The sequence below is a fragment of the Phyllostomus hastatus genome, unplaced genomic scaffold (genome assembly GCF_019186645.2).
Source record: "Phyllostomus hastatus isolate PE091 unplaced genomic scaffold, TTU_PhHast_1.1 phas_contig_58, whole genome shotgun sequence".
Lineage (NCBI taxonomy): Eukaryota > Metazoa > Chordata > Mammalia > Chiroptera > Phyllostomidae > Phyllostomus > Phyllostomus hastatus.
In genome coordinates, this window is record NW_025333916.1 from 18,822,054 (window position 1) to 18,845,000 (window position 22,947).

The 22,947-nt window shown below is 35.8% G+C and overlaps 1 protein-coding gene across 1 annotated transcript in view; it reads left to right on the forward strand.

The window, feature by feature from the left end:
- Positions 1 to 22,947, forward strand: part of AP3B1 (adaptor related protein complex 3 subunit beta 1) — a 242,378-nt gene that overhangs the window by 159,615 nt on the left and 59,816 nt on the right. Inside the window, exons 21-22 of the mRNA XM_045848192.1 lie at positions 1,593 to 1,665; positions 10,124 to 10,230. Coding sequence (XP_045704148.1) covers positions 1,593 to 1,665; positions 10,124 to 10,230 — 180 coding nt within the window. The remainder of the gene's footprint in view (positions 1 to 1,592; positions 1,666 to 10,123; positions 10,231 to 22,947) is intronic.

Genomic DNA, 22,947 nt, shown 5'->3' on the forward strand with positions numbered 1-22,947 from the left:
CTTTTACATTTCAGCTTCAAAATTAACATTTCTTCTGTTGTTGTTTTTTTTCCTTAGCTCTAGAAATTGTTATTCATTTGTGGTGCGGAGAGAGGGGCAAATGTTGTTTATAAATAACTAATGAAAATTAAAACCCATTTGGTTGATTTGGAGTTTTCAGTAGCAGAAATAATTATTTTGAGGAAGAAAATTGATGCCGATGTTTTTAGTTAGTGTTTTAATGTGTATCGTTGTGAGAGCCTGGAAAATATTTTTTCTCAGTATAGGCATTAGAAGAAAAACAAGCATAACTTAAAATTATTTTAAAATGTTACCTATGATATAATTTGGTGTATTTGCTCTTGTTCATGTACACGCGGTATAGTAGTAGCTCTGACATGGTGTAAACTGTAAGTGGTGGTAATGTGCCTTTTGTTTGTTTAATGATAGCTTTCATGGTTAGAAAAATACTTCCAACATATTTGTAATACTTCCCATAAACAATGATCTATAAACTCCTTTGGTAGATTATAAGTTATATGAAGGCAGGAACTATGTCTGTCTTGGATCTATTACTTCCATTGCTTAGCACAGAATCTGATACATATTAAAAATTATGTGCATATCTATTAATGACTAAATGAAGGAGGGAACAAACATTTTAATAAAAACTTGAGTTTTGGCCTTTAATTTGAGATTTAATGTAAAAAAAGTATAGATTATAAAGGTAAGTAACCTTGATCCAAATACATCTATTTAACGCCCTACTATTTGTTGTGCTTTAATTGCCGATGATGGTACTCGTTACTGCACTTTATTTTTTTAAGATTGCATATTTTTTCTATATCTCTAAGCAAACTGTCATCAACACCTCAGCCTTACAGACACTGTTTTCTAGGCTGTGGTTATCCACATTTCAAAAACATAGTAGACTGAATACGCAAATCTGAGTTGGTGGAAGCCCTAATTATGCACAGCTATGTTTTGAAGTACGTATTCTCCCCAAAGGAAAACAGTAAAGAAAGTAAATTAATCCTTTTCAACTCTAAAGAACAAGAGCCTGAAAAATGTCATTTATAGATTTTAATGAATACCTTTGGCAGAAACCTGACACACCCATTGTTGAAATACTACGCACATGGTACAACACACATCACAAACTATATCTCAGCAAGGCTAATCCATCACAAGCCAGTGACCATCTCAGACTAAGCATATATAGTTTGAGTGTTCCTTTTTCTCAAATCAACTTGTTTAAAAAATTATTTTCAATAGTGTTTGTGCACTTTCGCAGAAAGTGCACAGACATTACATTTTCATGTTAGCAGAAAGTTGTCAGATAATTAGTTACCTTTTAAGTTTTCTTCTGAAGGTTCTTTATAATGTTTAAACACAAAATATTTCAAAATAATTAACAGTTTGTATGGTGGAAAGAAATACTGTATGCTAATTGAAATAAAAAATTTGATTCAAGAAACATTTTGTGTAACCATATAAAAGCTTAATATTGTGGGGGGAAGACTGTGCAGAATGTTTGCTTTGATGTGTTAAAGGATACATCACAGATTTTTTAAAAAGAACATATAGTAAATGAAATATTTCATATCTTACAGGAGAAAGAAAAAAACACAAAACAAGATAGAAATCCTGTTACCAAAGGTATTTCACTTCTAGATTTAGATGATTGTAAGTATTAAAATTTAAATATTTCTTCTAAGTAGTATTTTTATTTTTAGAGTACTTTTTATTTACGTGTCTCAAAGTATATTAACATTTATTATGAAAAAATTATGGATAAATACAGCAAGGAAATTTTAGAAATTGGTACTGTTAGTATCTTTTTTCATCTATTCAGCATATCAATTTTGTGTCCCTTGAACAAATATAATTGATCAAATAAAGGTGCACCATATTAATTTTAAGATCTTTTGCTTTAATACTTTATACTTGTTTCAGTAAGTATTTATCCATATCTGACAACTTCTGCATTGTTAAATATTGGCTATGGGGACTGAGATACCTAACTTAAAGAGGTAGGGAATTAGGGAAGTAATTGAAAATGTAAAGGATACCACCATTTTCCTCCTGCCACACTTCGATGTCAGTAGAATTGGATACAAAAAGCTTTTGGCAGCCAGTGTGGCTATACCTGTCAATATTTAACTGCAAAAAGTTTTTGTCTCAGCAAATCCACTTCTGGGAATTTAGAATCCTACAAATATACTAACCCAAGTATTCAAAAATGTATATTCATCATCTCCTTCATTGTGAGAGAGTGGAATTGACTTTGTTGGTGGGTACATTTGGCACTGGAAGAAGAGTAACAAGTAAGATTTCATGAATATTAAACTGCTGTCATTTTTCAAGATAGTTTTTCCATGCTAGAGGTGAGTTATCTCTGTAGGTTTTGTTATTCTACTAAACAGAATATAAAGCTGTTGCATTTATATTATTTACCCAAACTGTCTCATGACAAATTCTTAATATAGAGTTATTAAAATGCATAAAACAGAGACATAGTTAATATAGAGAAATTAAAATTGGAGCCAAATTTTAATAATTTTCACCTATTGGTGAAGTTTTAAAGTTTACATCATTTTTCACCTGTTGGCAAAGATTTTAAAGCAACATCCATTATTACTAAGGGTTAGAGAAAAAAGCATTCTACATATGTTTTTCGTAGGAATATAAATAGGTATAGCTTTATGGAGTCATTATAATAATATCTCTCAAAACTTAAATTGCTCACATCTATCAGTTTTCATCTATTAGTTCTAGGAATTTATTATACAGATAAACCAGCAAGATCAAATCTCATTTCATCCTTGTTTTAGACCCTTTAATGTAAGAGTTTAATTTTACACTTACATGAACATCCATATCCCTAGGTTTCTAAAACCTTGTATGCCTACCTTTTATCTGTTCTGTTCCTTTGCATTTCTGAAATATACCAGGCTCATTCCTCCCAGGGGCCTTTTGTTCTGCTGTTCCTGGTGCTAAGAACATTTCTTCCGGATCTTCTGAGAGCAAGCTGTTTCTTATCTTTCCAATCCCCGCTCAGAAATCAACTTCTCTTACACACCTTCACTAATAACTCTACTCATGACAGTTTTCACTATCTGAAATTCTGTTTAATATCTTTATTACTTGTTAATTGTCTTTCTCACCCAATTAGATTCAAGTTGAATGAGAATAGTATCCTTGTCTGTCTTGCTCACTACCATTCCTAGTATGTTAACACACCTGGAAGATAGTGGGCACCCAGTAAATATGTGTTGAATTAATAAAATATGCAAGTTTATAATAAAAATTCCATTGCAGCATTATTTATTACAGCAAAATCAAACAAAACAAAATGTCTACCAATAGGATGAACTAATCCTTAACAAAAATGGGGCAAATCTCCATCTGCTATTTGTGTTATATACCCAAAATACTGTAATTTTTTAAAAAGATAACATGTAGAGCATGATTCTACTTGTTTTTGTGGGGGGGAAAAAAGGAGTGACCCTGACCAGGTTGGCTCAGTTGGTTGGGCATTGTCCTGCAAAGTGAAGGGTTGCCAGTACAATTCCTGGTTAGGGGACATGCCTACATTGCGGGTTCATATGAGAACATGCGAGAGGCAACCAATCAGTGTTTCTCTCTCACACTGATGTATCTCATCCTCTCTTTTCCTCTCCCTCCCCCTTTCTCTAAAAACAAATAAATAAAATCTTTTAAAACAAACAAACAAAAAGGAATAAAAGAAGAGTTACATCCTGAACACAAACACAAGCATGATTGTACATCCTATATTTCTGGAAGGCTACAGAAGAAACAACTCACTCTGATAGCTCCAGCCCCTTCGGGGTACAGGACTGAACTGGGAAAAAGGAGAGAGGCTTTTATTTTATATTTTACATCTTTCTGTGATGATGAATATTTTATATAGATATGTAACTTTTACAATTTGCAGCAGTGGTCAAGCACATTTAAAAAGGAATTAAGAGTAAATGTTAAAGATACTAGAGTGCACTAATTAAATTTTCTCCTTATATTTAACTCTGGATTTACCAGCAACTAAGGAAAAGTGAGAAACCTTTAAAATGATATAAATGATGACATTTATTGTTTGATTCATTATTAATCCATTGTTATGTAGGAACAAAGTTTTTCTTAAATATTAAATTTTAAAAATTTGAATATAAGTATTTTTTTAATTTTAAGGGAAATTTCATCCCAATTTTATTTTAATTCAACATAGTATGTGTGTGTGTTTGTTTTTATACCCAAAACTATTTCTTTAAAAAATCTTTTGCAGAAATGATACTTGAAATCTTTTTAAATCATTGTTGCCCATGTTTGTGGATCATCTGCTCGGTGATAGAACAGATAAATAGAATTTAGTCATTCTCTTCCAGAGACTAATCTAGCCAGGGACCCAGATTACCTGAACAAGTAACACCTTATATATAAGAGATATAATAGAAATGCAAAGTACAGTAATAAAATGAGGAGGAAAACATAAACCAATTAAAAAGCTACCAAGGCTTGTGGCAAAGGTATGATCTGAGCTTACAGGTAGACAAGTGGAGTGTTATGGGAGAAAAGCGTTGTTAATAATGGCTCTTGAAATACTGACTTCATTATATGCTGCTTATTAGCTTCAATAATCCTCCACTGTCCATAGCAAGCAATTTGTTGATCAAAAACTACAAAGTTAGTCTCCAGTTGCTTGAGTTCTTAGCTGTGAGAATTAGATTAATTTTGAAAGCAAGCCAGACACATTTCTTGGTTTTTATAAGAGGCACATTATAATCTGCAGAGGTTATTTGTTCAGTACATATCAGGAAAACTGCAAGTACTGAATTTGTTGTCTTCATGCAGAATACATCTATGAAACAGACACTTGCTGTGCTCTAGGTAATCTGCTGCATGCTGGAGATTCTACATGAATACAGTATTGTCCTTACCCCAGGAACTCGCAGAATGTCATAGGGAAAACACATAAAGTGGCCCTTAGATTGCCACACTGTAAATGAAATGAGAGAGAGATATGCCAGAATGCTGTTAGGTACCCCATTACCTACCCCACCTAGCAATGTCCAGATATAACATAACGCTTGAGTTTAGTGTACATTAAGAATTAGTTAAGCAGTTGGAGGTTAGAGAAGAAAGTAAGGGAAGTAAAGGCATGGAGCAGTGAAGGAGCCCACTATGACCTGAAGTAATCACTGTTTGTCTCTAAGGAAGTTTGCTCAGCAATAGACTGGCTCTACCAAAAACAGTTCTGTGCTTTTGATTAAGTAATGTGATACTTAATCAAAACCTCTTATCAGATCTGTTGAAGGGGATATTAGCAGAACCCTTTAATCAATTGAGTTAATATGCACCTCATTTTATCCATTCGTAAAGTGAAAAAAAGGGCTGAATATTTCTACAGTTCTTTATAAAGGTTGGGAAACTATATGACTATTTCATGAGGTCAGTTGATAATACATTAGAAAATATTTATGCTAAGGTAATATATGGCCTAATGATAGATTAAGCTTAGAAGTAGCATTCTTTTTCATTTTTCCAGTCATATTTTATATTTACAGAAATTACTGTGTTATCCCAGTAATATGATCATAAAGCAGCAGTCATATTCTGGTGTTTCTTTATAGAAAATGTAAACCTATATAATTATACTAATAGTACAACCATCTAACTAACTGTGAAGTCTTTTAAAAATGTATGTCACCCAACTATAATGCTTCCGATAAGCCTTATGGTATTTGATAGCGTATTGTTGAGTACATTGCAGTGCAGCAGGAGACTGAGGTGGCTGAGAGGGCAGTGGGGCTGGGCATTCTGAGTTCCCATTCCAGTTCTGGGCAGGTTATTTAATCTCCGTATCTGTTTTATCTATAAAATGGGAATAATACTAATACTTTTCAGGAGCGTTAGTAGGACTAAATGAGTTGATAAATGTAAAAGCACTTAAAACTGGGCTTGGCACCTGATAAGCACTTTACTGGGCAGTTAGCTGTGATGGAGACGATGATGATAAAGTTGGAACAGCAACATCAGTAAATTACATTTAACACATTAACTTCATATTAAATTATTATATATTGAAAGTTTTACTTAAATTTTAAGGTAAGACTTTAATCAGAAGTATAATTATATAATTACTTCATAAAATACTCTTCAGTAAAGAAAAAACTTTTGTAGAAGGTTTCAAAAAGAAAAAGAAAAATGGATTTGTAATCCAAGTATCCTGGGTTTACATTGACGTACCAGTTCAGCTGCTTTTCATATGCAACAACCTCCCCCCAAAAAACCAGTTGAGTTATTCTGAGATACTGTTTCATTATTTGCTTCTTTATCATACACATTACTTTCTGTGCCATATTCTTTAACAACTTCATTTTTAATGACTGCATGGTTATCGTTTATATTGTTGTAATAAATTATGTTTAACAGGTTTACTATTGTTGGAAATTTAACTTTCCATTTTTTGCTATCATAATCAGTGAAGCAGTATGCATTATCACAAGTATACTATTGCATTATCTCCATGACTGTTTCCTTAAGATAAATTCTCAGGAGTAGAATTGCTGGGACAAAGGCTTTATAAAGAATCCTGTTGGTAGAATTGCCTTCCACAAAGCCTGTAACAACTTACACAGTATTAGTATGACAATGCCAGATTCCTTACGCCCTTACCTGTGCTGAATTTTGTATTTAGAAGTTGCCTTTGCGCATTCGATAGTTGAGATGGTATCTCATTTCAGTTTCTATGCAGTGTTATTTTTTTCTAAGCCACAGAGACATTTTGTTTCCTACACATTAATTAAATACTTCAGTGTACTCAGCTGGCCTCAGAATTCAGTTTAGGATAAACTTTCAGTGGCAGCTTTCATCTTGCCAGACCTTTAAACAGATAGGTAATCATTTCTTTAATACTTCTGTCTACTGAAATGATATGAAAAAACCTATATTTTTCTTAAGTCAACCTTGCCTATAGTATGAATTTTCCTATCTGGTCTCTGACGCTTTTTCCTTAAGTCTTTAGCCAAGCCATAGTTGAAATGAGAGGCTATTCTTACTCAATTTTTATTACTAAACATGGGCATCTAATATTTTGGATGGATGGATGGACGGACAAACAAATGAAGAAACATGCCTTTAGAACCCACCAGAAAAGTTACCTTTTGCATGGAAAGGCAAGATATTTTTATCCTAGTTAGAAGAACTCATTTCTAGGCCTACAGTGGTTTCATCATTCGCTTGTTTTATGGCCTTGACAAGGCTTAATCTCCCTGTACCTCAGTTTCCATGTCTTTAATATAAATGCCTTTTCTGCTTCCTCACTGCCAGTATCTTTCTTCAGTCTGTTTCACATCTTACCTAAACTATTGTAAATTCTTTCTCACTGCTGATGTTAATGCTCCTTTTTCATTCTGTCCCTTACACTACCACATGATTAATTGTCCTGCAATACCATGTCATACCATTCCTCTTTTGGGTAGATTTTTAACATTTCCCTTTAGTGTACAAGATAAACCCAAACCCCTTAGCTTCCCACCTCTCAGCCTTTGTTTATATTTTCTTATCCAGTAATTAATCAGTTTCTTCCTTTCCTCTTATTCAGATCCTACCCTTCTTGAAAAACTGGACTTCATTCCCTCCTCTGCATGAAGCCTTTTCTTACCACCATATCCCTATCAATCCTGCTTCCCGCCCCTCCCCCCAGCTCCCTTTGGCACGTATTAATTAGTGGTTTTCAGCCTGGGTCTGAGGAAGCCTGGGGCTCCGTAGCAGTGCTTCAGGCGCACCAAAGGAGTGCGAGTGAGAGAGCAAGGGCTCCATTCCTCCTCCACCCGGTTTCCATACTGCCTTTTTTATTGTATATGTTGAGATTTTATTTAAGGTTTCCTTTGAAAATTTTCTTCTTTTTGTAATATCAATTAAAGACCATATTGCTACTTTCTTTTTTCTTCAAGCATGTGCAAGTCTTTTTATCAATTAGATATTAAGTTACTTGAAGACAGGGACTATTTCTTGCACCATAACTTGAACTTTGTCTATTGCTCTCTTCTTATTCAAGAAATATTTATTACTAACTTTATGATTTAATATTTTTCTGCATAATTTACAGGATATTGTGAGACAAAAATGAGAAAAGATGCTTTGAAAAGTGATGTCACCCCTGGCTGGTATAGCTCAATGGATTGAGCGTGGGCCCTGCGACCCATAGGGTCACAGGTTCAGTTCCCAGTCAGGGCACATGCCTGGGTTGCAGGCCAGGTCCCCAGTGGGGGCCATGTGAGAGGCAACCACACACTGATATTTCTCTCCCTGATTTTCTCCCTCCCTTCCCCTCTTTCTAAAAATAAATAAATACATACATACATACATACATACATACATAATCTTTAAAAAAGAGATGTCAAATTAAGTACATGTTACTCCCTTTATAGTGTTATTTTGGAGTGAGAATTTGATGGAAGCTAAAAATTTTCCCACATTTTAATGTATTTTACTGAGCAAAAAGTTGAGCAATTACTATTAAAAAACCTGCTCACACAGATTAGTAGAAATAAAAACATATAGAGACTAATTAATATTTTGAGAGAAGTATGGTTGTAGAAATACGTCCAAACATTTCCATGGAACAAAGAAGGCACATGTAAGCAGTGGTATCTTCATGTATAAAAGTTGCCAGGTGAGCAAGGCAGAGAAGTAACTTACAGGCAAAGGGAATAGAATATAAAAGACTCAGAGACAAGAAATAAGATCTCGGGAACTATTATTCGGTAGAGCTAGAACATGGGAGTGGAGGATGAAACTGGAGATAAGCTAGACCTGTGCTCCTCAATATAGTGACCACTGGCCACACATAGCTACTTAAATTTAAATCAATCAAAACCAAAACTGTAGGGCTTTGGTCATACTAGCAACAGTTTGAGAGTGCATTGGATATTGGACTGCACAGCTGTGGAACATTTCCGACATCCCAGAAAGTTCTGTTGGACAGTGCTGAGCTAAATCAGAGAGGTGCTTGCACGCTTAGTGAAGAGTTGGCTTTTCGTAGGCAGTTGTGAGTCTTTTTGTTTTTAATTGAAACTCTTTTTTTTTATTCATTTATTTTTAGAGAGGAAAGGGAGGGAGAAAGAGAGAGAGAGAAACATCTATGTGAGGTTGCTGGGGGTCATGGCCTGCAACCCAGGCGTGTACCCTGGCTGGGAATCGAACCTGCGACACTTTGGTTTGCAGCCCGCGCTCAATCCACTGAGCTATGCCAGCCAGGGCTGTGAGTCTTTCAAGAGTCTTAAGCAGGGGAGTCATGCAATCAGATTTGCATTTTTTAAAGATTTGCAAATTTTCAGCTGTCTGATCTCTAGTAGGAGTTTAAGAGTAACAGTAAGATAAACATTTTTATCTAGCATATAGCTTTTGCTGACAAAATATAATTAGAAGGGAATTAGATAGCTTGTGCCACTATAATTATTACAGTGGAGAATAAAATAGAGAAAGGATTTGAACACTCTTTTTAAAAAATTTAATCTTTATTATATGTTTTTCCATTCCATTGAGCCCCCTTACATGCCCCTGTAAGACTTTTAACTGAACTGGAGAACTGTCTTGAAAGCTATTGTTATTCTTTATATTAGTCTGAGAAAATGTCTCTTACCTTTTTCTTTTAGTAAATTTGCTGGGTGATAGTGTTATATAATAAAAATTTTCAAAAACTGTTAAGATATTTATATCCTTATTTTGTTATAGGATTTGCCATTGTGTTTTTTTAATTTATTTATTTTTTTATTGAATTTATTGGGGTGACACTAGTTAGCAAAATTACACAGGTTTCAGTTGTGCGATTCTACAACACATCATTGTACACTGTATCCTGTGTTCTGTAGCCCAAGTCTTCTGCCCCCCAAGTCTCCGTCCATCACCATTACCCCCACCAGACCATTATGTTTTGAAAGCTAAGACTGATAAATGCCTTGACTTGATAATAACTTGACTAAATCAAAATGTTAAATAGAATTGTCATAGATTTATTAATCAAAGTAACTTAATTAGATTTACCAACAAAATACAAATGTTGCTTTTAATAATATGCATTAAGTCTTCATGCGCATTTGCTAATTTGGGCCTTTTCTTCCAGTTAACCCAGTACCCACACCAGTTGTGCGTCCCACACCAGCTCTTTCTCCGAGCTTGATAGCTGACCTTGAAGGTTTAAATTTGTCAACATCTTCATCAGTCATTAGTGTAAGTAATTTCCAAAGTACATTAGCTCAGTTTTCAAATGATGCCATTGCATCATTTTTATTAAAATGCAAAGAATTGAAGTAAATTCTTCCTCTTGAACAAGTCCTCCTCTAACAAGTTGGGTTCGGAGCTGATGTTTAACTTTGTAAATATTTTAAGTTTGTTCTACTCAAACCATTATTATTTCCATTTATTTCTGCTTGTTATCCACATTTAATTATTATGTGTACATTTTTCTTTGGTAGTGCTCTCCATTTGTAATATGTAAGGGTTCTTTGCCACTTTGAATTAGTTTATATATACATAAATTCTACCACAAAGAATTATTGTCTACATTAACCAACTTTTATTCTCATAATCATTCTGTTTCTACCACGCTGGTTTTTTGTTTGTTTTTTTTACCGTAGGCTACTAAAAATACCTGTCTTCATTTGAAAATTCAAGATTGTATTGCTTTGTATTATCTTCATGCATTTACTTACGTGGTTTTGTGTCTTGAAAGAAATTCTTTAATGTTATTTATGGGGTGTGACCGGAAGGGAGGCAAGAGATGTGCCTATCTCAAAATAATGCCAAAACCATTAGCCTGTTACAGTATCTGAAACTGCAATAACTTTTCCTATGTTAGCATATTGTATCACTAACCCTTTCACTCTAAATCAAGCATGCTGCCTAGGATGTACAGTCTGTTAATATGCTTGACCTCCTGTTAATTTGTGTCAGAAATCTGACAAACGAGGAGATAGAGCAGTGAGCTCTGATGGGAACACAGGTAGCTTGAGTAGATCTGGTGTGTCACTGGTTCTAGAGCTGGCAGGGTGTGTAATTGGTGATCAGGGCTGCCGGGAGCATAGAGCTGCTTCTTCCAGAAGCAGGGAAGAGGAGTACCTATCCTTGCAGATTATTACTAGAAGTTCCCCCTTCAAAGTAAACGTGATGGCAAGGCTGTGTGGTGGTATACTCAAAAGTCCTCCATACGTTTCTGGTCAGCTTTGGTCAGCTGCTTATAAAGTGTAGGTTAAAATTGTTAAGCTTTATAATACTGTTTTTAAGTCGTAGAGTGCAGTTATTCCTTAACCACTTAGAAATGAGTAAAAACCGTATTGGGGATTTTAGTTTGCCCTTCTTTAATGCTAGAAGGAAAAGGTACATTAAAAGAGATGGGGGTAGAGCAGTGAAAATAAGAAGTTAAGTCTTTCATTTATTTAAGTACGTTATTTTTCAGACCGTAAGACACACCCAGGTTTTAGAGGAGGAAACTAGGAAAAAAAATTTGGAAGCAAAAAATGTGGTAAAATATTTAATAACATAACATAATATTTCACCAGTGTAAATGTAAAGCTATATTTGGACTATAAGATGTACCCCCCTTTCCTCCCAAATTAGGGGGTGCATCATATAGTCCGAAAAATAAGGGAATAAATACTTATTGAGCATTTGTGGAAGGCTGTAAAGAGAAAATGATAATTAAAAAATCTATAGTAAAGCAGTTAGTCCTTGATGGGAAGGGAGGCCCCTAAAAACTTGGGAGGCAGTAAAGTAGTGGATAAATATCTTGAGATGCTATCAGGTAACCAGGGTGCAAATCTCTACTTTGCCACTTACTAGCTATGTGACTTTGGGCAAATTGGTAGGTAACCTTTCTGCACCTGTTTCCTATGAAGATAATCTTCTTCACAGGATTGTTGTGAGATTAATGAGATAATAAATGCAAAGCTCTTAAAACAGTAATGGCACATTGTCGTAACTCAAAAAATATTAATAGTTTCACAAGTGATGTGATATGTGATAATGGACCCCAAGTAGACTCTTATGCTATCTATATTAGCTATCAGAAGAATGCAGTGAGATTAGAAAAGCTTGTAGTACATTTTCATTCATCACAAAGCAGTTGAAGGACTCACCGTCTTATACTAAGGAAAATATTTATTGGGGTGGTCTCTTCAAAGGAAAAGAAAAGCATTCTATCCAGAGTGTGCAAAAAAAGGACTGCAAGGAGATGCAGCTGAGCGAAGCAGGATCATAAAATACCCCCCAAAACTAACAAACTGATCAAATAGTAGCAGTGAGAGTGGCAACCAGAAATCCACCAGCAAAATTCAAGTAAAGAAAGGAATAGAACTTTAAACAAAGAAAAAGGTAGAACTTTGAAAGGGGAACCTGTAGAAATAAACGGAATATTTTGGTGCAGAGTGGCATTGCTCCTCATCTCACCTCCAGCCCTCAAAACAGCGCTTCAAAGAGGTGATATAAATTTTCTCATTATGTGTACAAAATTTAGAAACAAGAGGACTAAAGACATCAGAGAAAGTCAAAGAAAAACTCTTAAAAATTACAACCCTCATATAATAGTGTGGGACATCAACAAATATAGGAGTCTTTTGGATCCTGAAATGAAACTTATAGATAAGAGTACATCCCTAATTTTAAAATCAGCTTGTTGTCCTAATTGAATAGAAAAAAGAAGCAAACACAATTTCTAGTAAAGTGATGGTTACATTGATGTGTAAACGGGACCATGGCTGCACTAGAAAGGAAGTGGTTCAGTGATGCTGGCACTCGTGTGCAGAACCACCCCGACTGTGGCAGCTGTGAGTGCAGGCTGATTTGGCATGTTGTGTTAGCAGCTCAAATGCTGTGGATTGTAATGTTGCTCTCGGAAACATAAATTTCCAAAACATTGAACAGTTTTTCTGGTATTTGCACTCCTTGAAAATTATTAATACCTTGCAAAAATACTCCTTTGTACTTTTATGTGAAGTGTTTTGTGGTCAGGTAATTTTAAACAAGTCATCATCTCATGAATATCCAACAAGACATTTGAAAGTTTTGAGGAACATGGTGCAATTTTTATTGTGCACTGTTCCATTGCAGGGCTTCTTTCATGCCTGGCCTTAACCTCTTAAAGCTAGTTGCACCTTTATTGTCCGTTCCCCGAGTCACGTGCCGACTGCTGACGTTCAAAGCAGTATGTAATGTAGCAGTTAAAAGCACAGGCTCCTGAGCCAGACCGATTGTGTTCATATCAGAGCTCTGCCACATTACAAAATGAGCAACCTTAAGCAAGTCAGTTTACCTGTTAATACTTCAGATTTTTTTCATATGTAAAATAAATGTAACATTAAATACTAAGTATTTCCTCTTATTCTTTTTATTATTACATTATTATTACAGATTTGTAAAGGAAAATGTGAGCCAAGGAAGTTGGGTCATCTTTCTTTACAAACGTTGTACGTACATATTCTCAAACGTGAAAGTAACTGTCTTGAAAGATAGAAAGGGAATGAAACCAATTATTAAAGGGTTCACAATAATAGAACCAAAATCAATGGGAATTACAGTTACAGAATTGAGTGTAAATGATAAAATATAAATAGTGTTATAAGAAACCAAACCTAGTAGGTGGGGAATGGAGGAGGTGGGGGGAGAGGTACATATTAGTTATTTCATATTTTCATTAGTAGGAAATGAATTAATATGCAGAATTTAAAGAGCTTTTGTTTGTTTTTTTAATGAGACTCAAATCTCTTAATGACTTGTATATACTCAAAGAACACTTATCTGAAATTTGAGTCATGTTTTGTTGTTTTAGTTTTATTTTAGTTATTTTTTTCTTCAATTAGAGTTGGATTATAATCCCATTCTGTAGGATAATTTGTCTCTTTTTTCTGTATATTGGTGTATCCATGCAGAGTTAACAGTAGTTACTTTAAGTAGTGTGATTTTTGGATGAATCATTGCTTTTTTAATTACTTTTCTATAATGTTTAAGTGTTACATAATAAATACTAAGTAACTTTTTTAAACAGTAAAATTATTACTATAAAGATGAGCAGAAGTGAAAAACAGGCAAAACTAAAATCTGGTATTCAGTGTCAGAAGAGTGATTACCTTAGGGAATTAGTAGTTGAAGGGAACACGAGGTGCTTCTGGAGTGCTCTGTCTTTACATCTAGATGCTGGTATGTGGGTGTATTCATTTTATGAAAAAAATCGTTGGGCTTTGCACTTAAGATATGTTTATTCTGTATGCGTATTGTACTTCATTAAAACATTTTTAAGTAGACAAAAGATATAAACATTTACAGAAGAAGAAATGTAGATGATACATGGAAAATGTTCAGTAGAGGTAATGAATAAGTGCAAATTTAAGGAACCATTTTCTCTGTGACACTGGCAAAATTACAGAAACCAGTGTCCATTATTGGTGAGGGATACAGTGAATCAGGAATTTTGTATTGCTCCACTGATAAAAGTATAAATTAGTGCAACATTTGGGATGGCAGTTGGTCTCTGGTAATCTCATGTCTAGATTTTTCTTCTGATGAAATAATCAAAAATATGAAGATTTACATGCATTGTTGTTTATAACCTCAATGTCTATAGGAGAATGATGATTACATAAAGTATGACAGAGTCAAAGTAAAAGATGTTTTAAATTAAATACTTTAATTTAGCGATTTTCAACCTTTTTTTATCTCACAGCACACATAAACTAACTACTGCAACTCTGTAGCACACCAGAAATATATATATTTTTTGCTAATCTGACAAAAATAGGTATAGTTTAATTCATTCACTCTAGGTGGCTATTGTGTTGGCTGTCTTTTTTTTTTTTTATTTGACAGTCTAAGGGAAGAAAGATCAGTGCCCCTGACTGAATAGTCAGGTATCGCATGTTTTAAAAATTCTTGTGGCTCACTGGTTGAAAACCGCTGCTTTATTGTGATAAGAAAACACTGTGTGCTATAACACTATAGTGGTAAAAGAGAATACAAAATATTGTGTATATTATCTCAATTTTGTAAAATTGTACATTGATACTGTATTTCTAATTATAGGGAAAATGAAAGAGTAGAAGAAAATGCATTGTAATTTTAACCAGTTTTCTGAATGATGAGAATATGGGTCATTTTTGTTTTTCTTCTTTATATGTTTCAGTATTTTCCAGAGCTTCTCTAATCAAGTTTCTCTACTCTGTATCTATTATCCAAAAAGCAATTAGTTTCTAATAGAAAGGGAGACCATGTGTGTGAATGACTAGGACTCCTTTTCATTGACCTCCAACATGTGCCTCTCTGAGTCACCACTACTCGTTAGTGGGGTGATATTGAGAAAGTCTTCTGGTTTTCTCAGCTCTAAAATGATGGCAAGGTAGATCTCCATGTTTTCTTCTAATTCTAATGTTCTTGGAATCTGTGAACCTAAAATAGAATTTTGAAACCATGAAAAAGAAAAGAAAAACGACGAAAACAAAAACTAAGCAAACTAGAATAGGAACAGAATCAGAGAAATGGACATCACACAGAGGGATTTCAGTGAGGAGGGAGAAGGGAGGAATAGGGGGGAAAATGTACAGGGAAGATGAAGCATGGTTAGTAGGCATAAAATAGACACGGAGAGATAAAAAATGGTATGGGAAACAGTGGACTCAAAGAACTTATATGTACAACCCATATGAAGTAAGGGAGGGAAAATCCTGGAGGGTTGGGCGGTGCAGGGCAGAGAGAGGATAAAAGGGGGAAAAATTGGAAAAACTGAAAATAAAAAAAGAAAACCAAAAAAAAAGAATTTTGAAACAATGAAAATAGTTACGCTGCAGTGATTTGAATAATTTTATGAAAATAAATAGGGGAAACATTGTTTAGCTTATATGATGACTTGGTAGTCCATAGATGATTTTCAAATATTTTGGTGGATTGTTTAAATTTGTTTTATTTGTATATTTGAAATAATATAGGTAGATTTTTGTTTTTGAAATTACCAAAATATTTACAATGAAACCTAAAGAATTTATTTTTCACACTAAATATTTCTCAAGTGAAAACTTTTGCTATTTTTCTAACCCTTTGAACTATATAATTAGAACAGAGATTTTTAAAATATTTCTAATGAATAACGATATCGTAAGGACAGGTCTTACTTTGTTCAAACTGTACGATGAAGACGATGTAGAAACACTGTACTGTGTGTGTTTCGGTCTTACATGAAACTAAGGGCAGTTGAGCAACAAATGGCTAAAAAGAAGAAACACTTTGTTTCCTACCGTAATATTTCAGTGAACAAACTGAATTCTTTAGGGAATTGCCAGTGAATTGTTTTTTACGACATTATTGTTATGCTAACACTTTCTAAATTGTTACTCATCAGAGCTAGGGAACTCAGAAACAGTAATCCTCAGACTGTTAGGCTTCTGGCCAGAATGAGAAAAGAAGAGGGGGAGAGAGTTTGCATATGAGAATAATGTAAAGTAAAAATAAATTGCTCACCTCTGGTTGGAAAGGTTAGAGTAAAACTCCAGTCTTTTCTGGTTTAGATGACTTTTTATATATTTGGTATACAAAAGTATTAAAGTGAATTTAGCTGTTAATGTTATCTCTGAAAACTATTTTAATCTATTTTCTGCTGATAAACGTCAGCATGAAATTCTGTCTCATTCTTTGCATTTTTGTTTCTTCTCAAAGTAGTTATATAAGAAAGTGTATTAACTTGTTCACTTAATACTTAAGATTTTTGTTTCTGTGGGGAGAAGAATGACTTCTGAGCTCTTACTTGACAGAACTCAGAGTAGAGTGAGTAGAGTAGAGTGAGGCTCTCAAGGCGCAATCCCCAAATTATGGATCCCCCATGGTGGTTCTTTAGCACCTTTCTACAGGTCGGAGGGTTTCTGTGGGAATACAATTTCAGAGTGTCAACTTAAAACACCAAGAATTCATTTAGAACGGCAGGGTGCTATTTAGGAAATGCATTGAATTTGGAGTCCAATGACCTGATTTCTACCCTTGGCTGAGCAGCTTGCTCTCATTCCGACTATGGGGCAGTTCTTTGACTTGGGTGAACTTCCATTTTTGAATTTGTAGGATGGAGATAATACTTTCCCTAAACAACTAATTGTGTTTTCATGAGAAGCAAATGAAATAAAGGGCCTCAAAATGTTTGAATTCAGAGAAGATGGAATTCTAGGAAATGTGCTTTAAGAGGCAACAAAGGAAAAGGCCAAGTAAAATGAGTCAAAGGAGGAGGTGAATCACAGAGCATGAAACCAGTAAAGTCAACAGATTACAGTGGGAAAGGGGATAATTCCATTGTAGTAAGTTCTTTACTGGAGGCACAGATCTGCTAGGTGCTCCAGTGTGACAAAGATCCTGTAGAAAAGAGTTTACATATACGACCTTGGAACTGAATTCAGAAGAACAGTAAGAGTCGAGGTGGCTGGAATAGAACGGGAATGGCCTCACTGAGAGAGGAAATCTTGGGTGTGAAGGCTTGAGGTGTGAACGAACTTGGAGTACTGGAGCAATAGCAGTTTAGTGTGGCTAAAGTATAGCACATACAGGCTGGAAGAACCAAGTCTGATACTGGAGAAGTATTGATGTTGTTGACATACTGTCATGGGAAAATTGTAGTAATGATTTCTTAACTCATAACTTTCTAGTCTTTCCACATCATGGTCCTGTTTGTGGTGTGCTCTTGGGTAAACAGAGAATGCTGCAGGAGGTGGGAGGCACCCCTCCCCCAAGTGCTCCAGCTACCACAGTGCCACCCCCCACATGTCCCCCCACCAGGCCTTCTAAGGGACAACAGCACAGCACGTGTCTAACCCATTTGTGGCACATTACTGAGGAAGCACAGACTTAGACTTAGCTGCTGTAATGTAACAGATTTGAACCTTATGAATCACAATACCTAAGTGGAGTTTAATTTCAGTAGTGCAGGAAGGTTCATTAAGAAAATCGATCACTGTAGAATATAAAGGTAATATATTGAGGAATAGGAAATAATTCCAAGGACATTCTATGAAAGAAAAACCAGAGCTGAAAAAAGACAAGCCCACTCGGATACAATATACTGCTTGGAGTTAGCCGAACTCCATGCTAAGGGCACATTTCTCCAGACTGGTTACGTCAGTTCAAGACAGCTGAGACCAACCATAAGTTGAGGAGGTTCCCAGAACTACCCTCAATTTTGGTAATTCACTAGAACAACTGTCAGAGCTCAGGAAAGCAAGATACTTAGGATTACTGTTTTATTATAATAAGATACAAATTAGAACCAACCAAAGGAAGAGACACATAGAGGAGATTCTGGGTGGGTTCCAAATTCAAAGCTTCCAGGTTATCCTACTGGCATTGAAGGGTGGCAGTAGCCATGGAGTATTGCCAACTAGGGAAGCTTACTAATCTTCTAGAGTTTTCATTGAGACTTTATTACCAAGGCAAGATTGATTGAGTTATTGCAAAATGGTTGAACTCAGTCTCCAGCCCTCCCGTCCAGGTCAGGCTGATTATCAGTGGTCCAAAGTCCCAATCCTTTAATCATATGAGGGGAGTACCCCCCCCCCAATGGAATTATTTTCTTGAGGATGTGCCCCGTGTAGTAAAGGCTTCCCCCACCAGGTGAGTGTTATAGGAACCTATCTGTATCAGTGTTTCCAGCTGGTGGTGTTGTGAGAGGCTGTCTTTGGCTTCAGTGAATTTTTTTTTTTTAAGACTCTTGATTTGCCCATTTCATGATGGGTGATTTATGAGCACACCAGCCCACACCTCACTGAGTGTTTAGCACTTTTGACCCAAAACAGCATGACCCCTGTGTCCCACCCTCCCTGTTCACCTGATCTCACCCTGAGTGACTTTTTTTTGTTTCCCTGGATTAAAAAAAGAGTCCTCAAAGGGAAAAATTTTGCTGGTGTGCAAGAAATGAAACAAAAAATGGCAGAAGCACTAAAAGGCATCAAAATTAATGAGTTCAAAAACTTTTGAGCAGTGGGACAAAACATCTCGATAGGTGTATTGCATCCATTAGGTAGTACTTTGAACCACCTATCTCTTCCCCTCTGCCTCTCTCTAACTTCTTCTAGGCTAGGGCATTTCAGTATTGTTTTCCAGACTGTCTTGTACTGCCAGAGTGCCAACTTTCTAGTTTGTCTTCAAGGGCAGATTACTTTGAAGGGAATCTTTGTTGAATATAAGCATTTACTAGGTGATATCCCAGATGTTTCTTGAATGTGTGATTGCATTCCCAAAACAAATGATAACAGCTGTGATCAAGTTTGTTTTCTAATATAGAAAGAACTGTCTTCTTAAAAATAATTTTTTTTGTACTATACTTTAAAAACTTAAGGTATTTTCAGCCCCAGGCTAATGAGACAAGTCTAAAATCAAATTCTTTTGAATTTAGAGGAGGAAGAAATTATAAGTCAAAATTAAAAATAATTTTGTCATTTTAAATTTGGGAAAAAGCCTTTATTTGTTCTGATGAAAATGTCAGAAGTCATGGAACTGTGGTAAAAATAATGAAAAATCACTGGCCTGGGTCTGCTTAAATTGAAAACATTTTTTAATTAAAATTTGACAGTATTTTGTGCTTTCATTGCCTAGCCAACTCCCACCTTATTCTTTCATTTAATTCACTTGTGGGTATGAGTTGCCTTAATTTTTAACTTAAACTTTAAGGTGTAGTGTGCTGTCGTTTCATCTCTTCATTTCCATACCACTCCAGAGGTCTCGTAGTTAATAACAGAGTATTATCACAACTTCCTTCCCTGAATTGTTAAAATAAAGTGCTTTTTAAAAAGAGATTGTAATTCATTTTTAGTTACAAAGATTTTATTGTAAAATATTTTTTATTTGGCTTAAGCAAATAATGCCAGTTGAAGTCCTCACTGGTGGATAATATTCATAATGCTTTGTTGATACTATAGTAAAATTCTCCACTATGAATAATCTATTTTATGATACACTGATTATAGTTATTAATGAACTGGTAATTATTTCTGTGAAAAAAGTCACCCACCAAAACAAAATATGTATATAAATCTGCAAGAAATTGGAGAATTAAAGAAGAGATGATAAAGAAAGCCTTGGGCCTTTCCTTTTCTTTCTACTTTGTGGTGAGAAGTTTCTTTCTCTTGTGTCAGTTGACTCTTTTAGACCTTACTTTGTTCACTATCTGCTGACTTTTTTCCTAAGATTATTATAATTAAATGTACTATAATAGGAAATAAGAGATTTTTAAAATGTTTGTTTAGAAAAGAGTTAATATTTTTGACAATTTTATTTTGCATATCCAAAGTCAATTGAACTTGTGTTTCTGTCAATTGTTATATTTCAAATTGCAAGTGTTGAAATGCCATATTTACAGTGAAAAATAATATTTTTAAGCTTTAAGATATCTTGATTATTGCATTGACCAAATCATGTATTATTATTTATTCATGCATCAAGCAAGTTAACTTTTGTTACCTGTGTTCCTCTTTTTTTAAATATATTTTATTGATTATGCTATTACAGTTGTCCCATTTTCCCCCTTTCATCTCCCTCCCCCCTGCACCTCCTCTCCCACGCCCATCCTCCCCATCCCCCTTTTAGTTCATGTCCATGTGTCGTAAGTTCTTTAGCTTCTACATTTCTCATACTATTCTTGCCCTCCCCCTGTCTATTTTCTGCCTACAGTCTAAGCTACTTATTCTCTGTACCTTTTCCTCCTCCCACTCCCCTGTTGCTAATCCTCCATGTGATCTCCATTTCTATGGTTCTGTTCCTGTTCTAGTCATTTGCTTAGTTTCTTTTGTTTTCATTTTTGTTTTAGGTGTAGTTGTTAATAACTGTGAGTTTGCTGTCATTTTACTGTACATGTTTTTTATCTTCTTTTTCTTAAATAAGTCCCTTTAACATTTCATTTAATAAAGGCTTGGTGATGATGAACTCCTTTAACTTGACCTTATCTGGGAAGCACTTTATCTGCCCTTCCCTTTTAAATGAAAGCTTTGCTGGATAGAGCAATCTTGGATGTGGTCCTTGCCTTTCATGACTTGGAATACTTCTTTCCAGCCCATTCTTGCCTGTAAGGTCTCTTTTGAGAAATCAACTGACAGTCTGATGGGAACTCCTATGTAGGTGTCTGTCTCCTTATCTTTTGCTGCTTCTAGGATTCTCTCCTTCATTTTAATCTTGGGTAATGTAATTCTGATGTGCCTTGGTGTGTTCCTCCTTGGGTCCAAGTTCTTTGGGACTCTCTGAGCTTCCTGGACTTCCTGGAAGTCTATTTCCTTTGCCAAATTGGGGAAGTTCTCCTTTATGATTTGTTCAAGTAACTTTTCCACTTGTTGCTCTTCCTCTTCTCCTTCTAGCACCCCTATAATTTGGATGTTGGAACGTTTAAAGCTCTCACTGAGGTTCCTAAGCCTCTCCTTGTTTTTTTGAATTCTTGTTTCTTCATTCTTTTCTGATTGGATGTTTTTTTCTCCCTTCTGGTCTACTCCATTGATTTGAGACCCAGTTTTGTTTCCATCACTATTGGTTCCCTGTGCATTTTTCTTCATTTCACTTAGTGTAGCCTTCATTTTTTTTCATCTGATTTGCAACCAAATTCAACCAATTCTGTGAGCATCCTGATCACCAGGGCTTTGAACTGTGCATCTGATAGATTGGCTATTTCTTGGTCACTTAAAAGTATTGGCTCTGGAGCTTTGATTTATTTTTCCATTTGAGCCATTGTCGGGGGGTCTGGTCATGCCTGTTATGTGTGAGGGGCGGAGCCTTAGGTGTTCACCTGGGTGGTGCAACCCAGTGCCTGGGTTGTGACACTGTATGTGGGGGTGGAGTCAGAGAGGGAACAATGGCACTTGCTCCAATCTCTGTTGGATTTCAGTCCACTCTGCCACTTCCCACAAGCAACTTAGGCCCTCCTGGTGCTGGTTCCCAGGTGGGTGGGCTTGTTTACTGTTCTAGGACCCTGTGGGTCTCTCCAACGAACTCTCCTGTGAGGCTGGGAGTCTCTCCCAGCACCTCAACCTACACAAGTATTTCCAATCAGTGCTTTTAGTCTGTATTTCCCGGCGCTGTGGCCCTGAGTTGCAGGGTCTGTCTCGCTGCTCCGCTGCCCATGTTCACCTGGTTTATCTGTGCATGTATGTGTGACTGCAGACAGCCAGCTGCCTTGCACACCTCACTGGGTCTGCTCGTTGCCTCCCCCGCCCATACCGGGGGTCTGCTAGCCACCACCTGTGCCCTGTGTGCCCCAGTCTGCCAGCCATAGCTTTTTCCTGTTGCGACCCCTTTCCGCTGGCTGCTGACTCGGCCCCTCTTACTGGTCTGGATGAATGGCTGTTGGGACTTATGTACAGTTCTATTTTCTGTCTGTTCTGGTTGGTTTTTGTTTGTAAAATTTTTGTTGTCCTTAATTTTGGTTGTGCAAGGAGGCACAGTGTGTCCACCTATGCCTCCATCTTGGCCAGAAGTCCCTGTGTTCCTCTTTTTAAAAGGCTTGCAGAGCCTTGGCCAAGTAGCCCAGTCAGAGCATTGCCCTGACAACACCAGCCTAACGGGTTCGATCCCAGGTCGGAGCACGTACAAGAACCAACCAATGAATGCATAAATAAGTGGAACAATTCCCAATTGATATTTCTCTCCCCTCCTTTGTTTTTCTCTTTAAAATCAATTTAGAAAATTTAAAGGCTTGCAAAAAATTATCTGAACATAGGGCAGGGCAAAGTGTGGAAAATTGTAAGTATTGTTTTAATGGTACTCAATCTTTTGACATGAGAAACCTGACCTAAACATGGAAAATATTGTTGTGATACTTACAAAACTTTATCTTCAAAGGAAAAGGAAATGAATTTATAGTAAGGCAGGTACATACCAAACTAACACTGAGGAATTAATTTATTAATAGAGAGAGAAGAGCATGGAGTAAAAAATACAAGTATAGTGTATGACCCT